The sequence below is a fragment of the Microtus pennsylvanicus genome, chromosome 2 (assembly GCF_037038515.1).
Source record: "Microtus pennsylvanicus isolate mMicPen1 chromosome 2, mMicPen1.hap1, whole genome shotgun sequence".
Taxonomy (NCBI): domain Eukaryota; kingdom Metazoa; phylum Chordata; class Mammalia; order Rodentia; family Cricetidae; genus Microtus; species Microtus pennsylvanicus.
This window is the reverse complement of record NC_134580.1, coordinates 103,223,493-103,243,855: the sequence shown is the minus strand read 5'-3', so window position 1 is coordinate 103,243,855 and position 20,363 is coordinate 103,223,493. Positions and strand designations below refer to the sequence as shown.

Here is a 20,363-nt window from a genome sequence, read left to right as displayed (position 1 = left end):
GAGGAAATGAGGTGGCGTAGAAACCTCCGCGGAGGCCGGGCGGTGGTGGCGCACGCCTTTAATCCCAGCACTCGGGAGGCAGAGGCAGGAGGATCTCTGTGAGTTCGAGGCCAGCCTGGTCTACAGAGCTAGTTCCAGGACAGGAACCAAAAAGCTACGGAGAAACTCTGTCTCGAAAAAAAAAAAAGAAAGAAAAAAGAAAAAAGAAACCTCCGCGGCGGGAGACCAAGAAGAGCACAGGATTTTACCCAGCATGGTGGATAGGTCAATCACAGATGTTTATTGAATTTCGTGAATGAAATGATCCTCTCAGAGCAGCACAGTCAAGCTAATTACGAACGTGTCTACCATGTGTCCCAACTAGAAAAAGCGTGAAGCTTAGGACGCCATCAGGCAAGGGCATACTCAAAGGTCCCTTTATCAAACTCCTCCACTTCGTCTTCCCACGTCGAAGAGGGCATGCTACTATATGGGTCTAATAGGATTTTGAAGCATCTGATAATAAGAAGCCCCAAGAAAATGCACAGGATGCCCACAAAGGCAAAGCCAGTCTTTTGCTCCAGGGTCAGGGAGAAGGCAGAGACTTCGTTGACGCTCATCTTAGCTGAAGAATTGCCACAGTAGATGCTACTCATCCTTCACTGGTGCATTGTGGGGGTTCTCCAGCGTCCCTGCAGGAATCAGTTCTCCGCCTAGACACAGAATGGACCCAGTTTAGTTTCCTCCTTGTGCAGCATTGGGCAAGACATTATAAAAGCAGGTATGTTCAAGGTCTCTTAACTCATCAAAGATGTTTGAAGGTATCAGATATAGACCAGAATGAAATTGGCACTGGAGATGCTTATTCCACTGTAGTAAGGGTGGAGTTGTCTATGGACACAGAAGTCCATGCCTGCACACTGAAATAGAAAGGCAAGCATGAAAGTGATAGTCATCTGATTAACACTGAACGCCTTTGATTCGCTGGTCCCTGCTTTTTTGATCTGAATTTTCACTGCATTTTTGCATGTAGAGATCATAGCACAAGTACAAAGAGTATAAGCTGTTCCTGTGGTTTAAGGTCCTTGTGTTTAGGATCTCTCTCCAGGGCCATTTTATCTGAAACAAAACCTGATCCTTTAAACAGCGTGATAGACTCTGTTTCAACTCTTGTTTTCATAGCTGCATGCTTACAGTATCTTATCTATTATATGTACTCCCTCCGTGTGTGTGTGTGTGTGTGTGTGTGTGTGTGTGTGTGTGCATGTGCATGCACGCGCAAGAGAGAAATTCTCACTCTATAGTCCAAACTGTCCCAGAACTCATGGCCATCCCTCTGCCTCAGCTTTCCTGAATGCTGGGATTATAGGCAAGAGCTGCCACACCTGGTTAAATTATGTCTTGAAAATTGCCTGAGTGGAGGCATTCCCCAACATCACAACTACAAAGAGATTAAGCACAATATTTGTGTGCACTAGCTACTTCCCAACCATGTACATTTGTTTTCTGAACCTCTGAGCCAGTGGTTCTCAACCTGTGGGTTGAGACTCCTTGGAGGGTCAAAAGCCCTTTCACAAAAGTCACCGAGATCATCAGAAACATCAGATATTTACAATAATTCATAACAGTATCAAAATTACAATTATATAATGAAAATAATCTTATAGTTGGAGTCACCACAATATGAAGAACTGTATTAAAGAGTTGCAACATGAGGAAGGTTGAGAACCACTTCCCTAAATAAACATAAAATCCAAATTAAAATTGTGTGTTCTTTGTGATTCAGCTAACTTTAAGACAACTCCCTAGTCCTTCTAAACAAGTCTCATTCTCATTCCCCTATCTATGACTGATATTCTAAAACTACAGCTAAGATGTTAAAGAAGTTGGCTTTAAATACAACGGAGCTCCTTATCCGTTTTCAGAAAGCAACTGAGGGAGCGGAGAGATGGCTCAGTGGTTAAGAGCATTTGTTCTTGCAGAGGATGGAGGTTTGACTCCCAGCACCAGGGGATCTGACTCCCTCTTCTGGCCTCTGATGGCATCAGACATGCCCATGGTGCACATATAGGTGTGCAAAACATTCATACATATAAAATAAAATAAACTTAAAAAAGAACACTGAGATAGAACAAGGGATAGGTGGGAATGTGTGGAGAGAGTAATAAGGCTTATAACTTTCAAACTTAGAAACACTGATTTTATGTTGTTTTTTTTTTATTATTGGTTTTTGTTTTTGTTTTTTACAAAAGAGCTCAGTCTTCAAACTACCAGTGACAGACATACTCCCTACTTCTGGCATTGGTTGGTTGACATTTTGTTCAATAAAAGGGAAAAACATTTTAAAATTCCTTTGTGGAGATTCTTTCTACACATTGATTTTAATGTCCTAGTAAGTAAAAGTGCGCTTTGCCTGTTTAAAAAAATTACCTTTGTAGGCTTACATAAGTAACTCAGAATGACCTTGCCAGAGGCCGAGTTCTTTTGTTATTTACCCTGTAGGAGGCATAGGATACAGGATCAAACGACACTTTCTGTTTTGGAATTTGTAAAATGCTGTCGAGTTCATGGTCCTTGTATTGTAAGCTACATTTAACATTTGCAAAGGGGTGTGGGTAGAGGAGCCAATAATACCCAGCAGTTAGGAATGGGTCCTACTCTTGCAGAGTGTCAAAATTCAGTTCTCAGCTCCCATGTCAGGCAGCAACTCATAAACATAGGTAACTCCAGCTTCAAGACATCTAGCGCCTCTGTCTCTGAGGGTGGCATCACTCATGTGCATATATCCACACATATTCACATAAGTTTAGATAATAAAACTAAACCCCTGGAAACAGAAGGACCGATAACATTGGTTTACTGCAGACTCCATGGTGCACCCACAGTGCAGGACTTGTTGCCTAGCAGCTGGCAGCGTTCCCAGCAGTTGTTATTCTTTCGTTGCATGGGTTGCCTCGGCTGCAGAGAGCTGCCCTACCACGGGTGTGTCTCCCCCTGGGAAGGATGCTGTTCACTGAGTGAGCGATGTGACTCTGACCATCTTGACTCAAAGGGGAAGATGCTAAAGATGTAGTCTAGCTCTGGTACCACTGGGTATCAGCTGAGGTTGTTTTGGTGCAGATCACAGCTCAACTTTGTCTACACCTGCTTTATCCTCCATCCATCTCCAGGTTAGGAGCCCAAGGGCATTTCTTAATAAACATTTAGGCCACTAAACTCTTCCTCTGTGTCTGGTTGAGGAAAACAATTAGCCTCACAAATGTTAAAACACCTGGGAAGGTTTAATGATTTCTTCATTTTGCTGTCATGTAAAAATGGCCTAAGCATAATGTCATAAAATTAGCTAAATATAGTTACATATTTTAAAGACATCATAGAGTAAACATATGTGAGGTGTCATAGCTGGTCACAGAAGAAGCCAATTGAATTGCCCTTGGGCTAATAATTAACTCAATAGCAGTTTTTCAAGACAGAGTTTCTCTGTAGCTTTGGAGCCTGTCCTGGAACTCGCTTTTGTAGACCAGGCTGGCCTCGAACTCACAGACATCTGCTTGCCTCTGCCTCCCAAGTGCTGGGGTTAAAGGCGTGTGCCATCACCGCCCAGCGACTTTGTTATTTAGTCAAACCTACCAACCAACTAAACAAGCAAAGCAACAACAACAACAACAAAAACATTTTTCAGAAATAGCAATCAAACACGCAGCTCATATAATTCTACTAAATTAAAACAAAATGCCTTCCTCATCAGAGATACAAAAGCCCCCGCTCGGGGCTGGAGAGATGGCTCAGAGGTTAAGATCATTGCCTGCTCTTCCAAAGGTCCTGAGTTCAATTCCCAGCAACCACATGGTGGCTCACAACCATCTATAATGGGGTCTGGTGCCCTCTTCTGGCCTGCAGGCATACACACAGACAGAATATTGTATACATAATAAATAAATAAATAAATAAATTTAAAAAACAAAACAAAACAAAAAGCCCCCGCTCTTCATACACAATTTAGCTAAGATATGCCATATAACACTTTGTTCTTAGATTCTTGGACCGTAAGTGAGTTAATGAATTAATAGGAAAAAAACACACTTTCTAAGCTGGCATATCATCTTTATTCAATATGTACTGAACTGTAATAAGTTAAATATGTTGTTGGATACCATCATTAAAGAACAAAGTTCTTTTTTTAACCTAATCTTTCAATATTCAGAGAACTTGAAATTTCATTTATTAGTAATTGGCATGAACAAGAGGAATTCCATTTGCGTTCAAAAACTAACCATGAAGATAAGCAACAGTATTCAACATCTCTGCCAGCATTCCTGCTCTCTCTGGTTAAACTGATGTAATGTGGCCTTCTCAAAAAGACACGAGTTTTTATAGTAACTCTGTGAATTTCCCTTTGTTTTCTCAGGAGACTATATCTTAATTATCTTATATAGACATTTTTCTGTACCAGAAAGCACAGATGACAATTTTATATTTGTTCTCTGTTTGGTTTTTTGTTGTTTGTTTATTTTTTTAAAAGATTTATTTATTTATAATGTATACAGTATTCTGACTGTATGTATCCTTGCAGGCCAGAAAAGGGCATCAGATCATAATAGAGATGGTTGTAAGCCACCATGTGGTTGCTGGGAATTGAACTCAGGACCTCTGGAAGAACAACTAGTGTTCTTAACCCTTGAGCCATCTCTCCAGCCCCATTCGTTTATTTATTTATTTATTTATTTGTTTGTTTGTTTTTAGTTAGCTTAAATTTTCTGGTGTAGTACTCCATCTTCTTGATCGAATCCTTCGCTGTCAGCCTTAGTAAGGAAGGATGCTATGAAACACTTCAAAATCTTCTGAATGGAGTAGGGATGTGCATGGTGTGTGGATAGACAATTGTTTGTTAAATGAAAAAGGTTACCATGACAACAAACCTACTTTGTAGCACTCAATCTCTCAATTACTAAAAATATGACATGAAATGCAGTGCTATTTGAACACATGCTGGAAAGTGACCCAAAACCTTTAGGGCAGTGTCGGAAAGTCTAACGTGTTAAAGGAGCTTAAGTCAACATAGAATATTTTCTTAACTTTTTCGTTGAGAAAAAAAAAGTAGAAACTAACATATGTCAGCATTTTCCTTGGTGAACTTGGTACCGATATGCCGTACTGAGCAGTATGCCTTGTGGCAGAGGCAGACAGAATTATTTTAAAGTCATAAATGACAAACACAAGACTCCTTAACCTCCTTTGGTTTTTATAGTGTGGAGATACTCTTTTGGAAATGACTGACCATGGGAAAGTTACCAGAGTTGTGAGTCCAGACGAACGTTTTGTTTTTCAAAGAGCGGAAGAGGAAATTCTGTGTTGGCGATGTGTAGCTAAAAGACACAGGGTAAGCAATGGTTGGCACCGAAGGCACTGATGATAACACGGGTGAGAGGCCATGCTGCACTGCTCCGCTTTCCACTGTAGGCAAACATCAAAGTTCATTCTGGCCCTCTGCTTTGACAGTTTCAGCTGTGGTCATGTGAGCCTGATTTTGGTTCTAGAATGTGGCACAGGAGGGCTGTTCACTTGGTGGTTGGAGGGAGAGAAGGACCAGGGTCTCACTGTACTGTTCAAGGTCATCTCCACAGTGACTTAACTTCTTTTGACAAGGTACACCTCTTCCTAAGGTTTCACTGTCTCCCAGTAGCCCTGTAGCTGTAGCTAAGAGTCAGGACTTAACAGAAGGGCCTTTGAGAAAAACTTCAGATATCTACAGCTAATTCCACTTTTTTTTTTACTAGTTTGATGTTAACATGATGAACGAGGGACATGGGACAGCATGGTTTAGTGACGTTGGCAATTCATGGACCTTCTATTGTAATCTCTTTGTGAGGAATATGTGAGATATGCCTGGCTTACGGTGTTTTATGTAGATTCACAGTTACTGAGCTATCCTAATAATTACAGATTCTACAGTCACGAAGACAGTCTGCAGGGTGGGATCACAAAGATCTAGCCTTACCTATATATTCTTACATGCTTCATAACGATGACTAGGTTGGAGACCTACTAAGTTTGACATAAAACTTGGCTGAAATTATATATAGCTCCCAGTGTTGAAATTCAAAAGAATTCTAATGACTTAAGTTCTGAGATGAAACCTGAACATAATATCTGATAGAAACATTTAGAAAAGTCTTGCATTTGAGAATGAATGAGAGAAATATGTTAACTGAAAATTGGGGCGATAATGCTTGATAATTTGCATGAAATAAATATTCAAATTGAAATTAATCAAAAATCCATATAAGTTGAAGATATGAAGTGGTTTCTTGAAAAGCAGAAACAATCTTAACTTGAATGGAAACAAAAGGTCCAGAAAGGTAATACCATCATTATGGCTCAGTCAAACACAATAGATTGCATCGATAGTCATCATACGCATATTCAAAATATTTACTGCAGTGCTGTCACATGGTAAGAGATGCGGCCTCTCTACTCAAAGAGCTTCCAGCTAGCAAGAGAGAGGAGCCATACTCAAAATAAAATAAAATAAAAGCAAATCAGTCTTCTACTTGGGTATTGAAAAGGAAAAGCAACCAAGTTCAACATTTACTGCCTTTCTCTTATATAGTGCTTTACACATATTTTATCTCCTCAGCAGCCATATTGGGTTAATTTTATAAACTTCTACATATTTAGAAGAAATGGAAAACGATGCTTCATGTGAGCAGCAATGAAGGTCTGTATGAATAAGTATAAGGAAGAGAGTGTAGGTTTGAAAGTTCTTCATAAAGCTAGGATGGAATGTGGAGAGCCTTGAAAGGAGGTCCATCAATGGTAGCTCAACTCTGTTAAGCTTGAACAAATGTAAAAACAGCATTTTCCCTAAGCAAAAAATAAGCAACATTAGAGATTTACAAAGTAAATGTAAATTTGGGCATTGTAAACTCACGATTTTCACGTAAAGAGTCAACCCAGATAATTTTGTGCAACAGAAAGTTCCTAGTGGGAAGAACACTTTAGATTTGGTTATCAAGTAAAACTGATGAAGATGAATAAATGCAAGATAGAGAGACCACAGTACATAGAAGTATCTGCAGCCTTCAAGTTAAGAGGAGGAGACATTATTGAAAGAGAACACTGAAGAAGACAGTAGATACGTCCAGACATCTAAAGTGTTTTCTAGTATAGACTTGTTCTAGACTGATTCAGGATAATTTTCTTGTAAGTCCAGCAAGATGCTGTTTGCTATTACCAGACAGGATTTGAACATAAGAAAAAACCCACTATCAATAAACCACAATACATACCCTTCTTGCAGAGGGAAAATAAGATCTCCCAGTGGACTTACAAGAAGTAAGGATCATGAATTAATCCATAGTAGCAATGCATACAAAACTAAGAAAGCCAAGGTTTCCAGATGGACCATTGAAAAACTGTCTAATTCTGTGGGACGGAAACTAAGTACTGGCAAGCAAGGCCTGGTATCAGAATTTTTTCACCATACTAGAAAGTTCTAGAAGGCTAATAAATCGAAGGGAATTTTGGTATAATGGCTAAAGAGGAGATAGAATTGGATGGTAATAAAATTTGACAAAACAAGTTTTACTTCTGTGGAAATTAAAGGAGCAGAAGGATAATGCATTCAAATATGAATTGTTCTCAATAAGAAGGATTTAACCAGATATTTGGTTTTTAAAAGCAAGCCTAAGTCGATCCATTTCATGTTTGAAAAACTGTAGATTACATTTTTAAACAACAATTGAATTGAGAAAGGTTGGTTTTTGTTAATATCTTAAAAGGGAAAACTTAGATTTTAATGTTCATCTTTAAACAAAGTGCCATATAGGAGCATAGTTGAAAAGGAGACAGACAAAGCCCAAAGAAGCCTGCTTATTGGTGCAGTTCTGTATAAGTAGGCAGATAAATACAAAAACAGAAGCGCGTTAGCTTTCAGACTTAAGAGCGTCAAAACCACTGGTATTTGAGGCCTAGCTTTTTCAAATAATTTCCAAAACTTTCCTATATTATTTGACATATAAAATGAGTACATTGTCTCATTTCAATACTAACTAAGTCTGAAGTTTTTGAGAACATATCACCAAGTTTTCTGAAGTATGTGCCTTTCCATTGGTGTGGAGTACATTCTATAAAATATTGGTAATAATCATATCATAAACAAACAGAGGTCTTCAGTTACAGCACTGACTACTTCCTGGTGAAAAAGGTTTCAAAATCATGTTCACCTATGGAGTAAAGACAAATTTTCATTTTCCACAATTGGGAGAGAGAGAGAGAAGTGAGGACTTATTTGGTTCTGTAGAACAGATCTTATGAGGCTTACCTCAAAAGGAAATTAATATTTTAATACCTGAGAAATAGGTTCTCTGACAAATAGAAAATGGATGCAACATGAGAGAAATGAATTACAAAGGAACAAAACTACTAATGGATAAAAAGCCCTTGTGAAAAACGTAACTGTGAAAAGAAGAAGTGAATTTTTAAAAGGAATTTGAATCCAGGTAAAATTTACTTTAAATATGATATACCACAAAAATGGACAACATCACGAACACCACTCAGCTTAAATGTCAAAATGCTTCCATATAATGGCTGAAGTATTAAACTGTGTTTTTATACTACTTTTACTACTGATAGAATACTGCTCGGAACTCCAACTACTGGAGTTAATGGTTAGATACTTTGGTAGTGAGCAGCCAGATTCGAAGCGTCTCTTTTCTCTCATGGCAAATGCCATGTTTGCTCTGTAAGTCCTGATGAGTCATAGCATTGGGCCACGGCAGTACCTGTAGATATCAAAAGGCCCAATGTCATGGAGTTGTTTTGTAGTTAAACTGACGATGACGACAACAGCAACAAAGCCTCTGGGCTCAGTTATTGCCATCATGTCACTGCGAGTGACCCACCAACGAGAGCCGCTTTATACCTGCTTACGCATGTAGCCTTTCATGTCCATGAATGAATGCGGTAGGCAATGCTTTTTTTCCTCCATGAACTATTTACTGATTAAGAGCTATCAAATTTGCTTTTTGCAAACAGTTATTCAACGTGCACACAATAACATGCAATTGCAGACATCAGTGGTAAAATGTAGGTACCTCCTGAAAATACACAAGAGCATCCTATATCTTTTTAAAAATCAACAGGTTTTCCCTTCATGCTTATTTATCTAGTATTAGCATCACCAACATCAAATCTGAAATAGTTACAATTGGGGTGCAATAGGATATTCTAGGGAAAAAGTATTTTAGTAGTAGCCACTAGACAACAGTCTTTAGTGAGAAGATACTTGTCATTTCATGAAATGAGACATGCAACCTCTAGCTTAAAAAATAATGAGCCCGTCTGTACACAAACAACAGACTCTGCATCAAATACAAGGGTTGTTAAAGTCTATTAAATTAAGGAACAGCAGAAAGCATTATTGAGGCCATATCTTCACAGAGCTATCATTTAGGAATGGATGTGTTGGAATCAAAAGGAAATCCTTAAATTACAAACCCAGATGTCTTCATCATGCTGAAGCACATGCATGCTGGATTCCTAGAGTTCCAGAACCTCTGGATCTTCACGAATCTACCCCCAAAGACCCGAAGACATCAACCTTGAGAGATTTTCCTTAAGAGAATATTTGGGTGGCTCCTCAGACAACTATTCCTTCCAAAGCACTGGTAAGCTTGATCTGGAAATTCTCAACCTGTCTCACCAAAGATGCCTAGACCATCGTTATTATTCTACCTTATGTTGACTCCGGTTGTCTTCTACATATTAAGCTGCAGGAAGCATGGAAACTTCCTACAAGACATCATGGGAGAAACATCAGCAATCCGTATATACACAACACATTTTCGTTCTTTTTTTCTTTTTTTGACAGCATCAGCAGCTGCAGAGGCATTCTTTCCTTTTCAGAATTTGAGCTCACCCAAACCTACAGACTTTCCCTGCCCCCCACCCGGCTCTCTTGTCTCTGAAATCCAAGAGAATAAGGACACCTTCTCCTCAGGACTGGCGCTGGAACCCAGTTGCTGAATGCTGAGGAGGGGGGAGAAAGTTACTTCACAGGCAGCAGGGGTGGATGGGCTCACCTTCCATGTTTGTTGCCATGGAGATGAATTCCAGCCAGTAGACTTGTTGGTAGGTTTGTCTGTGCTCGCCGATCGGTTCAATGTAAACGGCGGCGGCGTGTTCCAAGGACCTGCGTGGAGGGAGTCACAGGACCGTGGGTTGCACTTTTCTGGCCTACGTGTATAAATGTCTGGGTCTGGGTGAGAGACAGGACACAGGCAGCCGCGGAAGGGCGTGCGCGAGAGTGTTTGCGGGAAAATGTGTGTGCATGTGTGCATTTCTCTGGTGTGGCGATGTGTAAATATTTGCGAGCAGGTGGATGTGCGAGCAAAGGAGGTGGGACGCGAGATGGGGAAGGGACTCCAACAACAGCAACAGGGTCTGTTCTTCAGGTCTTAGAAAGAGCGGAGACAAGGGCTCATTTTCATTCACATCGCACCCTGGAGCTTAGCAATCAGGGTTCGTCACTATTTGTGCTTCCTAGAGTAGTGAGGGTTTAATTAATTCGTTGCGAAAATCCTTGCCTCTGCTATGTCTCCAGCTGTGCCGAAGACATCTCGCTGTGCGTGGAAACAGCGGTCGCGAGTTGTTAGAATGCGCTACGGTTTTTATATTTCCTTTGATCAGACAAAGGGGGAAAAAAAAAACGAGTGAAAGGTGTACTGGTTTAACCGAAAACTGATGCGTCACTTAGTCATTTAGTGTTCGTTTGCGCTACCCACGCCCCTTTCTTCCTAAGCCCCACCCCACCCCTTTCCGCAGACGCCTGGAGCTGTCCGCAGTGCTGAACGCGGAGGCAGACCTCCCTCCTGCGAGAAGACGCCTAACTAGCTGTGACAGAACCCTTCAGGTAGAGTAAGGTTGGTTTTCTAAAGCGTTGAATATACACACTGCAAACAGACAGAACTGAAAGCAAAAGCAGAGCACATCAAAGCAACAGATACCTCGAGGTTTCTCCACACTCAGTTTTAATATTTCTGGACTGTGACTGTCCTTTGACTCTATTCCCAGAACCTACCCTTGGCAAGCACCTGTGGATCCCCTATAAGTGTAATTGCTCCTCTTATGAACTATTGAATTGTTAATATTTATGAGGCATGTAGATATGGAATTTTGACATTATTATTTCTGTTGTTGTTATTTAGCTGAGAACACTTAAGTGTGAGTGTGACCAGATTTAGTAATGAAGACAAATTTTATGGTCACCTTGAGTATTATTACTTAAGACATTTAATGATCTTACAAAAAAGTTGCACAGAAAATAAGTCTTAGTGGAGCGCCCAGCCACAAATGGAAAATCTGCATCACCCCCTTCAAAGCTTATAGGCCACTGAGCAAGAGGAAAAGAAAAGATTATAAGAACTGTGGTGGTGTGCGCCTTTAATCCCAGCTCTTGGGAGGCAGAGGCAGGCGGATCCCTGTGAGTCTGAGGACAGCATGGCCTACAAGAACTAGTTCCAGGACAGCCAGGGTTGCTACACAGAGAAACCCTGTCTCGAAAAAAGAAAAGAAAAGAAGCAGAGGGTGGACCCGAGCAAAACAGTGTTTTCTGAACAAGACAACTCTCTGCTTACTCATGAGCTCACAGCAGTCACACAAGACCTGCACAAGACCAAGCCAGTCCATTCTAACACTGTGTGGGGGAGGGGATCCTGAGCACCCACCCCTAATTGATGAGTTATTGACATTTGATAGCTTCTGTGGGGGGAGACAGTTTTTAAGGGTGTGGTTCCTGGTAGGTTGATCAAATTTCTGTAGTTAGCCTCATATCTAGGTGGGGGAGTATGAGGTTAGCACAAATTGAACTCAGTGGATCTTTTTAAAGGAGCGGAGAGGAAGTGAGGACATTATGGATGGTGGGCCTAGGAGGAGTTGGGGAGGGAAATGAATATGGTCATATGTTATATTAAATTCTCAAATAAATAATAACAATATCTTATGTTTTTTAAAACTTGCACAAAGCATATTGGGAGCTCATAGAAGGCCATCTTTTAAAAAAAATTGTTGCCCCTTTAAATGTAAAACAATCACGACATCTTAAGGAGTAGCTGACCTAATTGCCTGCCGTGAAAGAGCAGAGGCTGTCTCTTCTTTCAGGGGCATGCTCACAGCTGTACTGACTTTTCCAGATGTTTTAAGGGCTGCATCCTTTCTTAATGCTCTGAACTAAAACAGTTGCTTGAATTTTAATGTAGCTATGAATTTCACATTTGTGAGAATCAGAAGATGCTAATTCAGTAGGTGTAAGGTTATGTCCCAGATTCTTCATTCCTAAGATCTGTTTGAACTGACGGCAGAAGCTTCTAGTCTTAAAACCATACTTCAACTATCCAGGTACTAGAAGTATTGCATTCTAGCAATGCACTTCCTTATAGAGTCTAAACAGTGAGATAATTTTCTCTGACCTATATTTTAAGATTATGTAGATGGAGGTTTCTGTCCTGCCTGGTACCACAGCCATTCAGTTCCAAATAAATGCACAGAGACTTGTATTAATTATAAACTGTTTGGCCTATTGGCTCAGATTAATTATTAACTAGCTTTTACAACTTAAACTAACTCATAATTCTTATCTATGTTTAGCCACGTGGCTTGGTACTTCTCTCAATGAGGCATTCTCATCTTGCTTCCTCTGCATCTGGCTAATGACTGACTCTCTGCCTTTTCTCCTTTCAGAATTCTCTTAGTCTGATTGCCCTGCCTATACTTCCTGCCTGACTAATGGCCTACTAGTGCTTTATTAAACCAATATGAATGATGAATCTCTACAGTGTACAAGAGCATTATCTCACAGCAAGATTATTTCACTGGCTGGAGAGATGACTCAGTGCTCGAGAGCCCTTGCTGGTTGTGATGGTTTGAATGTGACTGTTTCCCATAGGCTCATGTATTTGAATAGATGGTCTTCAGTTGCTCTAACTGTTTTGGGAAGGATAATGAGGTGGCCTTGTAGGAGGAGGTGTGTCACTGAGGGTTAGCTTTGAGATGTCAAAATACTCTTTCCATTCCCAGTGTCTCATACTTGGGGATCAAGATTTGAGCTCTCTGGCTGACCAACCCTGCAACTACCCAGGCCAGGGTCAGGATTATGAGTTGGCCCACTCCAACATCCACCCAATCTGCGATCTGTTGAAGCACGGGAAGGGACAGGTCCTGCAGACCCAAAGCTGCAGGATATCCATGACATAGGACAACAACAGGATAAGCAAGAGGAGCTCCAGTGAGGGCCCAGCATTGATGATGTAGCAGAAACCAGAGGTCTTGAACCAGACCAATGACTCTTTGCAATGAACACTTGCAAGTAAAGATATATGGATAAAAGGTTTTATTGCATGTCTCCCTATGTCACACTACAGCTTCCATGATGAAATTGATTTTTTTCTTTTTGTCTTCTCCTTTCCTTCTTTCTTTTTTCTCTTAAATTTTATTTTATTTTTTTTGGGGGGGTGTTTGCAAGGGCAGAGGGCAGATGCGAAGGGATGGGGAAATGAATGGAATGGAGACGCGTGATGTGAAAGACACAAAGAATGAATAAAAAGAAAGTTTTGTTTTTGTTTTTTTTAAAAAAAGATGTGAGTTCTCAGTAACTTCTCCAGTGCTGCCATGCCCATTTGTCTGTTATCATGCTCCCTGCCATGATGGTCATGGACTCTAACCCTCTGGAACTGTAAGCCCAGCAGGAATTCTTTTCTTTTTTTAAAATATTTATTTATTTATTATGTATACAATATTCTGTCTGTGTGTATGCCTGCAGGCCAGAAGAGGGCACCAGACCCCATTACAGATGGTTGTGAGCCGCCATGTGGTTAGTGGGAATTGAACTCAGGACCTTTGGAAAAGCAGGCAATGCTCTTAACCTCTGAGCCATCTCTCCAGTCCCCAGGAATTCTTTTCTTTATGTGTTGCCTTGGTTGTGGTGTTTTATCCCAGCAATAGAAAAGTTCCTAAGACACTGCTCTTCCAGAGGACCCCAGTTTGGTTCCCAACATGCACATGACAGCTCACAGTCAACTGTAACCCCAGTTTCAGGGGATCAGAATCCCTTTGCACACATGTACATGGGTACACACATAATATACACGAGTGCAGACTATATTACACATAACTAAAAATAAAAATGAATCTTAAAGAAGAGGCTATTGTAAAAACCAATCTATTTAAATAAACCCAGAAACTATTCTTGTATCATTTTGTTTGTAGACCATTAATAAAATATTTGTGAAGTTGATTAATCTTATTCTAATTTTTGTGGTATATGAGCCCAGACTATGTTTGACAACCCTCCTCGTGTGTGTGTGTGTGTGTAGTGGGGACAAATATCCCATGGTACATATTTAGAGGTCAGTAGACAACTTGGAGGAGTCAGTTCTCTTCTTTATGATGTGAGTCCTGCAGACTGAACTTAGGTAGCAAGGTTTGAGAGCAAGTACCTTTAAGCACTAAACCATCATGCTAGCCCACTCTGTATTTCCTCAGTGTTCTCAAGGGCTCTTAAATACACAATCTTTTTTTTTTTTAAAGCCTGGCTTAAAGGGTCAGAACCAAGTGACATGGATCTGATATAGCGTCAAACTTCATTTCAGGAATGATTATCATAGCTAGAGATTTTTAATTGTTATTTTATGACTTTAAATATAGTTCTATGGTAAATGCCCATGAAGCCCTATGTTAAATACCAGTATGCTAGGGTTAAGGAGGTGGTTCAGCAGCTAAAGTGTGTACTGCAGCTCTAACAACCACCTGTAACTCCAGCTCCAGGGACTCTGATATCTTAGTGTTTCCTCTGTAGTCACCCACATGCAGGTGGCACACACACACACACACACACACACACACACACACACACACACAGAGAGAGAGAGAGAGAGAGAGAGAGAGAGAGAGAGAGACGACATAAATAAATAAAAATAAATCTTTAAAAGCACTTGGATGCTACACATCTAATTCTCACTCAGTTATAGAAGAACAGGAGAGTATTTTTGTTTGACCGTTGATGTCACAAGTCCATACACAGGTTTTGAAGGTTGCTCTGGGTGGTTGTCTGCCCTTTTTTAAGACTTATTTTATGTGTATGAGTGTTCTGCCAACATGTATGAATTTGCATCATGCATGCCTGGGGCCCACAGAGGTTGAAAGAGGGCATCGGATCCCCTGGAGTCGGAATTATGGGTGGTTGTAAACTACCATGTGGGTGCTGAAATCAAGCCCAGGTCCTATGCAGGGAAAAAAAAAAATACTCTTGGCTGCTGAGCCATCTCTTTAACCCCCTGGTTTTCTATTTTTAAAAATTATACATCATTTAATACAATCCTTCCAGTTAATGTTTTCGAATTGATGCCAAAGGAAAGCTTTAACTGCAAATTAGGTTCTTTGGTGTTAGTTGGCACATGACCTTGATCTTTTTAAGCTAGCTGGAAGAAGATGATGCTCTCAAAAGTCTGAAAAGTGGCCCATTCAGGAGCATGTGATTAGAAATCCATTCTGTTCCACTTCCTTTGCTAGGTGCTGGGATCTAAAATAAATTAGATTTGTTATCTGTCCTTGAGAAGATTTGTTATTGTAAAGCAGTGCAAAACTTTTACAAAGTTATACTTCTATAGAAATTAATATACGACTTATATTTTATTCTTTATTTTTTTGCAAAAGAACTGGTGAATTAATGCAACTGCAATGAACCTGTGCCCTTCACATTCTTGCACAACTTCCATAGAAGGTACTGAGAGAAACGAAACTCACTAATGGCTTTCTGAAGTAATGGGATTCACCTATGCTTTCAGAGACTATGATCTGTTTCCAGAATAGAAGACAAGTTGTGATTGACATTGTACAACCCCTGACAAAAATCACCTTTAACATGCTTTGGTGCTACATTGGACTTTATCTACAAATATTCTATTGGAAAGATTCCTGGTTTACATAAACTGCTTAATTTTTTTATAGAGTTATTATTAGATATTAGTTGACATACATACACCATTAATTTTATGTGTGTGTGTGTGTGTGTGTGTGTGTGTGTGTAGTTAGTCAACACATCGCCTACTACTTTATCTTTAAGATGCTGTGCAGTTTAGAAAGCTTGGAAATTTCCCAAGAAGCACTCCTTGAAATGCAAATGGAGCACTCCTACCCACTCCTCATTTAAATCAAACCGGAGCAGGAGCTGTGCTTTTTTTCTCATATATTGTGAAGACTGTGTGACTGATTGTGTTTATTGCTTCTTTTACCTCCCAGGGAGACCAGAGTCAAATTAATAACTAAAAATTATCACCTCATATATTTTTTAAAAATTTGTTTCTTTTCTCTATTTAGTTATTTGTCTTTGAATTGTTTTTTAAATTAATTCTTAAAAAAATTCAGATTATGGTCACCTATAAAATTAGTGTCATAAAGTCAGAAGTGGAGAAATAACTTAAAGTCATTTACTCACAGCCAAAACAATGACTGTTAGGTGAATGTGTATGACAGGTTTATGTACATATTTATATAATTTATTTTAGTAGGATATTGAAAGATAGGAAACTACATAATCTAATTATTATGGAAATAAAAATCTAAATTATAATCTTAAATATTAAAATGTTTTAAAATTGATTTTACTGAGCTATACATTTTTCTCTGTTCCTCTCCCCTACTCTCCCCTCCCCTTCAGCCCTCTCCCATGGTCCCCTTGCTCCCAATTTACTCAGGAGATCTTGTCTTTTTCTACTTCCCATGTAGATTAGATCCATGTATGTCTGTCTTAGGATCCTCATTGTCGTCTAGGTTATCTGGGATTGTGATTTGTTGGCTGGTTTTCTTTGCTTTATGTTTAAAAAGCACCTATGAGTGAGTACATATGATATTTGTCTTTCTGGGTCTGGGTTACCTCACGCAATATGATGTTTTCTAGCTCTATCCATTTTTCTGCAAATTTCAAGATGTCATTATTTTTCTCTGCTGTGTAGTACTCCATTGTGTAAATGTACCACGTTTCCTTATCCATTCTTTGGTTGAGGGGCATTTAGGTTGTTTCCAGGTTTTGACAATGACAAATAATGCTAAATGTTAAAATGTTAAGTTGGCAGAAAAGAGTTTCAAATTTATAATTACAAATTAGCTTAACCTTAAAGCACAGTGTATTCTGTTTCTTTTCTAGACCCTAAATATTGTCTTTTAATTAAGTTAGAGATCAGAAGCATTAATTTCTCTCTCTCTCTCTCTCTCTCTCTCTCTCTCTCTCTCTCTCTCTCTCTCTCTGTACTCTTGGTGTCTTCATTATTCTTTATATTATTGTTATTAATTATTTGAGACGTTGAGACAAAGTCTCTTATTGAACCTGGAACTCAGACTCAGCTAGGCTGACTGGTCAATGTGCTTCAGGGATCCTCCTGACTCCCCCCCCTCAGCACTGGGGCTACAGACATCTACCATCACCCCCTGCTTTTGCATGTATGCAGAGGATTCAAATTCGGGTCCTCCCATTCACATCATAATTGAACTTTGCAACCAAGCCAACTCCCCAGACCTGGGAAGTGTTCATTTCTACCTTGTAAAAAGATGTGATAACTTACAGGAATTAGCAAGCACAGAGGACAGCCTCACTCAGAATGTAATCTAGCAAGACCACATTGCAATAAAAGAGAAAGCAAGACCTTCTTCTATTGAATCAGTCTAGGGTCCTTCCTAGGGAGGTCTTGCTTGCCTGGAGCCTCTTCACTGGTAATTTTTTTTTTCACTGGTAATTTTTGCACCCAAGGTTTTTATATTGGGATGGCTTCCTGGAGTCATAGTAGAGCCAAGATGCTGCTTTCTTCTTCTTTGCAGAATCCACATTTTCTGGTTGATGGCTGAAATATGTAGAATCTTCAAATGTAATTCATTTTATTATGTAGTACAGTTAACGCAAACATTGAGTAACAAAAATTAATATGCTGAAGAAACATATAGATAATTTTGGTATAGTTACTTTATTCAATTTATTTTTTTACATTTAAAATTTTAATAATCTTGTGATTTTTAGAAAGTATTTAGATGATCATTTGTATTTCGAAGTTGATTGATTTTAAAAATATTTTCCTCTCAATCTTGAATGTCATTTTTACCTTTACACTCCATAAATTATTTTAATCTTTTTGGAGGAAGGGTTTGGAATGTTTTTGAAATTTTAGTAAGCAGTATCTGCTACTTCTCCAAAAAAAAAAAAAAAGACACAATTGCAGATATTCTGTTCCCAATGCAGGCACCTTCTGTACTTTCTAGAGGTTCATTCCTATCATCCCAGTGTAATTCAAGAGGGCCAATTAAAAGCTTCCGCGACGAATAAATGGAGCAGGCGCTCATCTCAAGTTTCTCAGCTCAGTATAGAGTGCTTTAAAGTTCTGTGGGTTTTGTTGTTGTGTCTATCACACTATTAGCTTCCTTCCTTTCTTTTCTCCTTAGCCTCCTCCCCCCAGGTCATTTTAGCATCTGGGGTCTCAGGAGTAGCCAGTGCTGAAATGGGACGGGAGAGTTTGATAACGGGATGACTGGTTTAGAAAATGACCGTGCTGGATTTTGTCAACAGTGAAGAGATTATCCGGGTGGACTCCTAAGTGAAATGAGCTGACGGTACTCCCGTGTGGATAATGACGTAAGCCTGGCCTATCTGATGAGTCTCATTGACAATATTACATTTTGCTAGAAATTCTTTTGGCAAAGATAGATGCACCCAATGTTTCAGCTCCAAGTGATGATTAAAATGAAGTTTTATTCAATGGGTTTTAATTTTACTCTCCACATGCTTCTAAATAGTCTCATTTAAACCATAATTCAAGCTCTTTTCTATGCGCATTGTTAAATAGAATAATAGGTTACTTTCAACACAGTCTCTGCAAATTTTTGAGCCATGAATAGTAGGAACTGACTGAATTTATTTCAAAAACCCATCCTTTTTCTGTTACAGTATATGATTCTATTGTATCAGTCAGTTAATACATAACTGACAAGTGGGGATGGCAACAGATTGAGGAAAATCATTGTTTTTTCCCCCAGTATGTTATGTCTTGACTACCAAGTTAAAAAATAGCTGAACTCTAAGTCCAGTTACAGAGCCGAATGAGGTAAGCTCTGAGGATATCAGTCTGATGCCTAGGTCACATTCATGCATTCCCCTTTCCCCTCAGCTATCTTGAAAATTCCTATTTCATAATTTTTCCTTCTCTTTGTATGAGCTTTTCATACCTTATCTTCCCGTTATTATGTTTGTTCTTAGTCAAATTTGTGAAATCTAAAAACATCATAAACTCATTTTAGCTTTCATGATTTAATTATGTTACCACTAGCCTTAGTTTGTAAATGCCTTTGTGTGTGTGTGTGTATTTATATATCAGGAACTGTGCTAAGTGGCTAGGAAATTGGGCTACATAGGACTCTTGACGATTCAGCATTGCCAAAAATCTGTCTCTAGTTGTATTCCAATATAAATTCTGCCAATGAACAACAGTGTTGCAACTTTTTGAGAAGGGAGAGGAGAAGCCATTTGACCCCGCAGCTGCTGCAGGTAACTTAGTGGTCACAGCAAAGGGCAGATGGGGTGTTGCTGGGCAGTAGGGGTCTTCAGACTTTCACAGTTCACAGGGGCTAATGCTGGCGAGTCCTCTCCATTCCTGCCCCTTCTAATTCTCCAAGCTCTAGCAATAACTCCGCAACTTCTGCTCTCCCAGCCTAGCTAGTTGTCATGAAAGCCTATAGGGCCCAGAATGAGGGCCTTCCTCCTACGACATGTCTAAATGGCTGTCACCTGACACAGAAATGAGAACAATGGAAATACACGCTATCAAGTTTGCTTTTACTCACATCACACAGTTTTATATATTTTTAACATATTTAAATGGTCTGTGAGTTGAAATACATTGACATGAAATAAATTCAACCTACTCCTCTGTAATGCAGTACAACAAGATAAGTCACATCTGCACACTACGGTAAGACCATTGCTTCCAGCCAGCTGTACCCATAAGTATCTGTCAGTAATGAATGCCTCTGTTGAAATGACTGCGATGGAGCTCAACTCCTTCAGAAATTTAACTGTACTCAAAGAAAAGTTCTTTTGATCCCCAAACACGAAGCCTGGTTATGAGCAGTCAAAGGCTCTATCAGCTTCTAATGATTATTTCCAAATATTCAGACCAGCATAGGGATTGAACCTCGCAAATCATCATCTAAGAAGTATTATTTTCTCTTCTAAATGTTATAATTAAAAATTGAAAACAATGCTGTAAAAATATAAATATTTAAATTAAAGACCACAACAATGAGAGGTAACCATCTCTTGGTGCTCTTAGAGTGAGGGTGCTGGACAA

The 20,363-nt window shown here is 39.4% G+C and overlaps 1 protein-coding gene and 1 long non-coding RNA gene across 5 annotated transcripts; one reads left to right on the top strand and one right to left on the bottom strand.

Annotated features, from left to right (window-relative positions):
- Nucleotides 1-254: 254 nt before the first annotated feature.
- Nucleotides 255-10,701, bottom strand: Ctxn2 (cortexin 2). Of its 4 annotated transcripts, none has more exons than XM_075963803.1 (3): nucleotides 9,481-9,996; nucleotides 782-899; nucleotides 255-692 (listed from the first exon to the last, which is right to left on the bottom strand). In XM_075963803.1, the coding sequence occupies exon 3, from the start codon at nucleotides 633-635 to the stop codon at nucleotides 390-392; it is 246 nt and encodes an 81-aa protein (XP_075819918.1). In that variant the 5' UTR covers nucleotides 636-692; nucleotides 782-899; nucleotides 9,481-9,996; the 3' UTR covers nucleotides 255-389. The 4 variants fall into 4 exon arrangements, with proteins under 4 accessions (XP_075819918.1, XP_075819920.1, XP_075819917.1 ...); XM_075963805.1 differs by having other exon boundaries at nucleotides 9,718-9,996; XM_075963802.1 differs by lacking the exons at nucleotides 782-899; nucleotides 9,481-9,996 and adding an exon at nucleotides 10,065-10,701.
- Nucleotides 10,154-13,514, top strand: LOC142845046 (uncharacterized). Its single transcript, XR_012909795.1, has 3 exons — nucleotides 10,154-10,198; nucleotides 10,807-10,894; nucleotides 12,721-13,514. It is a non-coding gene; the product is annotated as an uncharacterized LOC142845046 (long non-coding RNA).
- The last annotated feature ends 6,849 nt before the right edge of the window (nucleotides 13,515-20,363 follow it).

Excerpts from the sequence above, each read along its gene's own strand:
- Ctxn2 (XM_075963802.1), bottom strand. The coding sequence starts at position 635 with ATGAGTAGCATCTACTGTGGCAATTCTTCAGCTAAGATGAGCGTCAAC.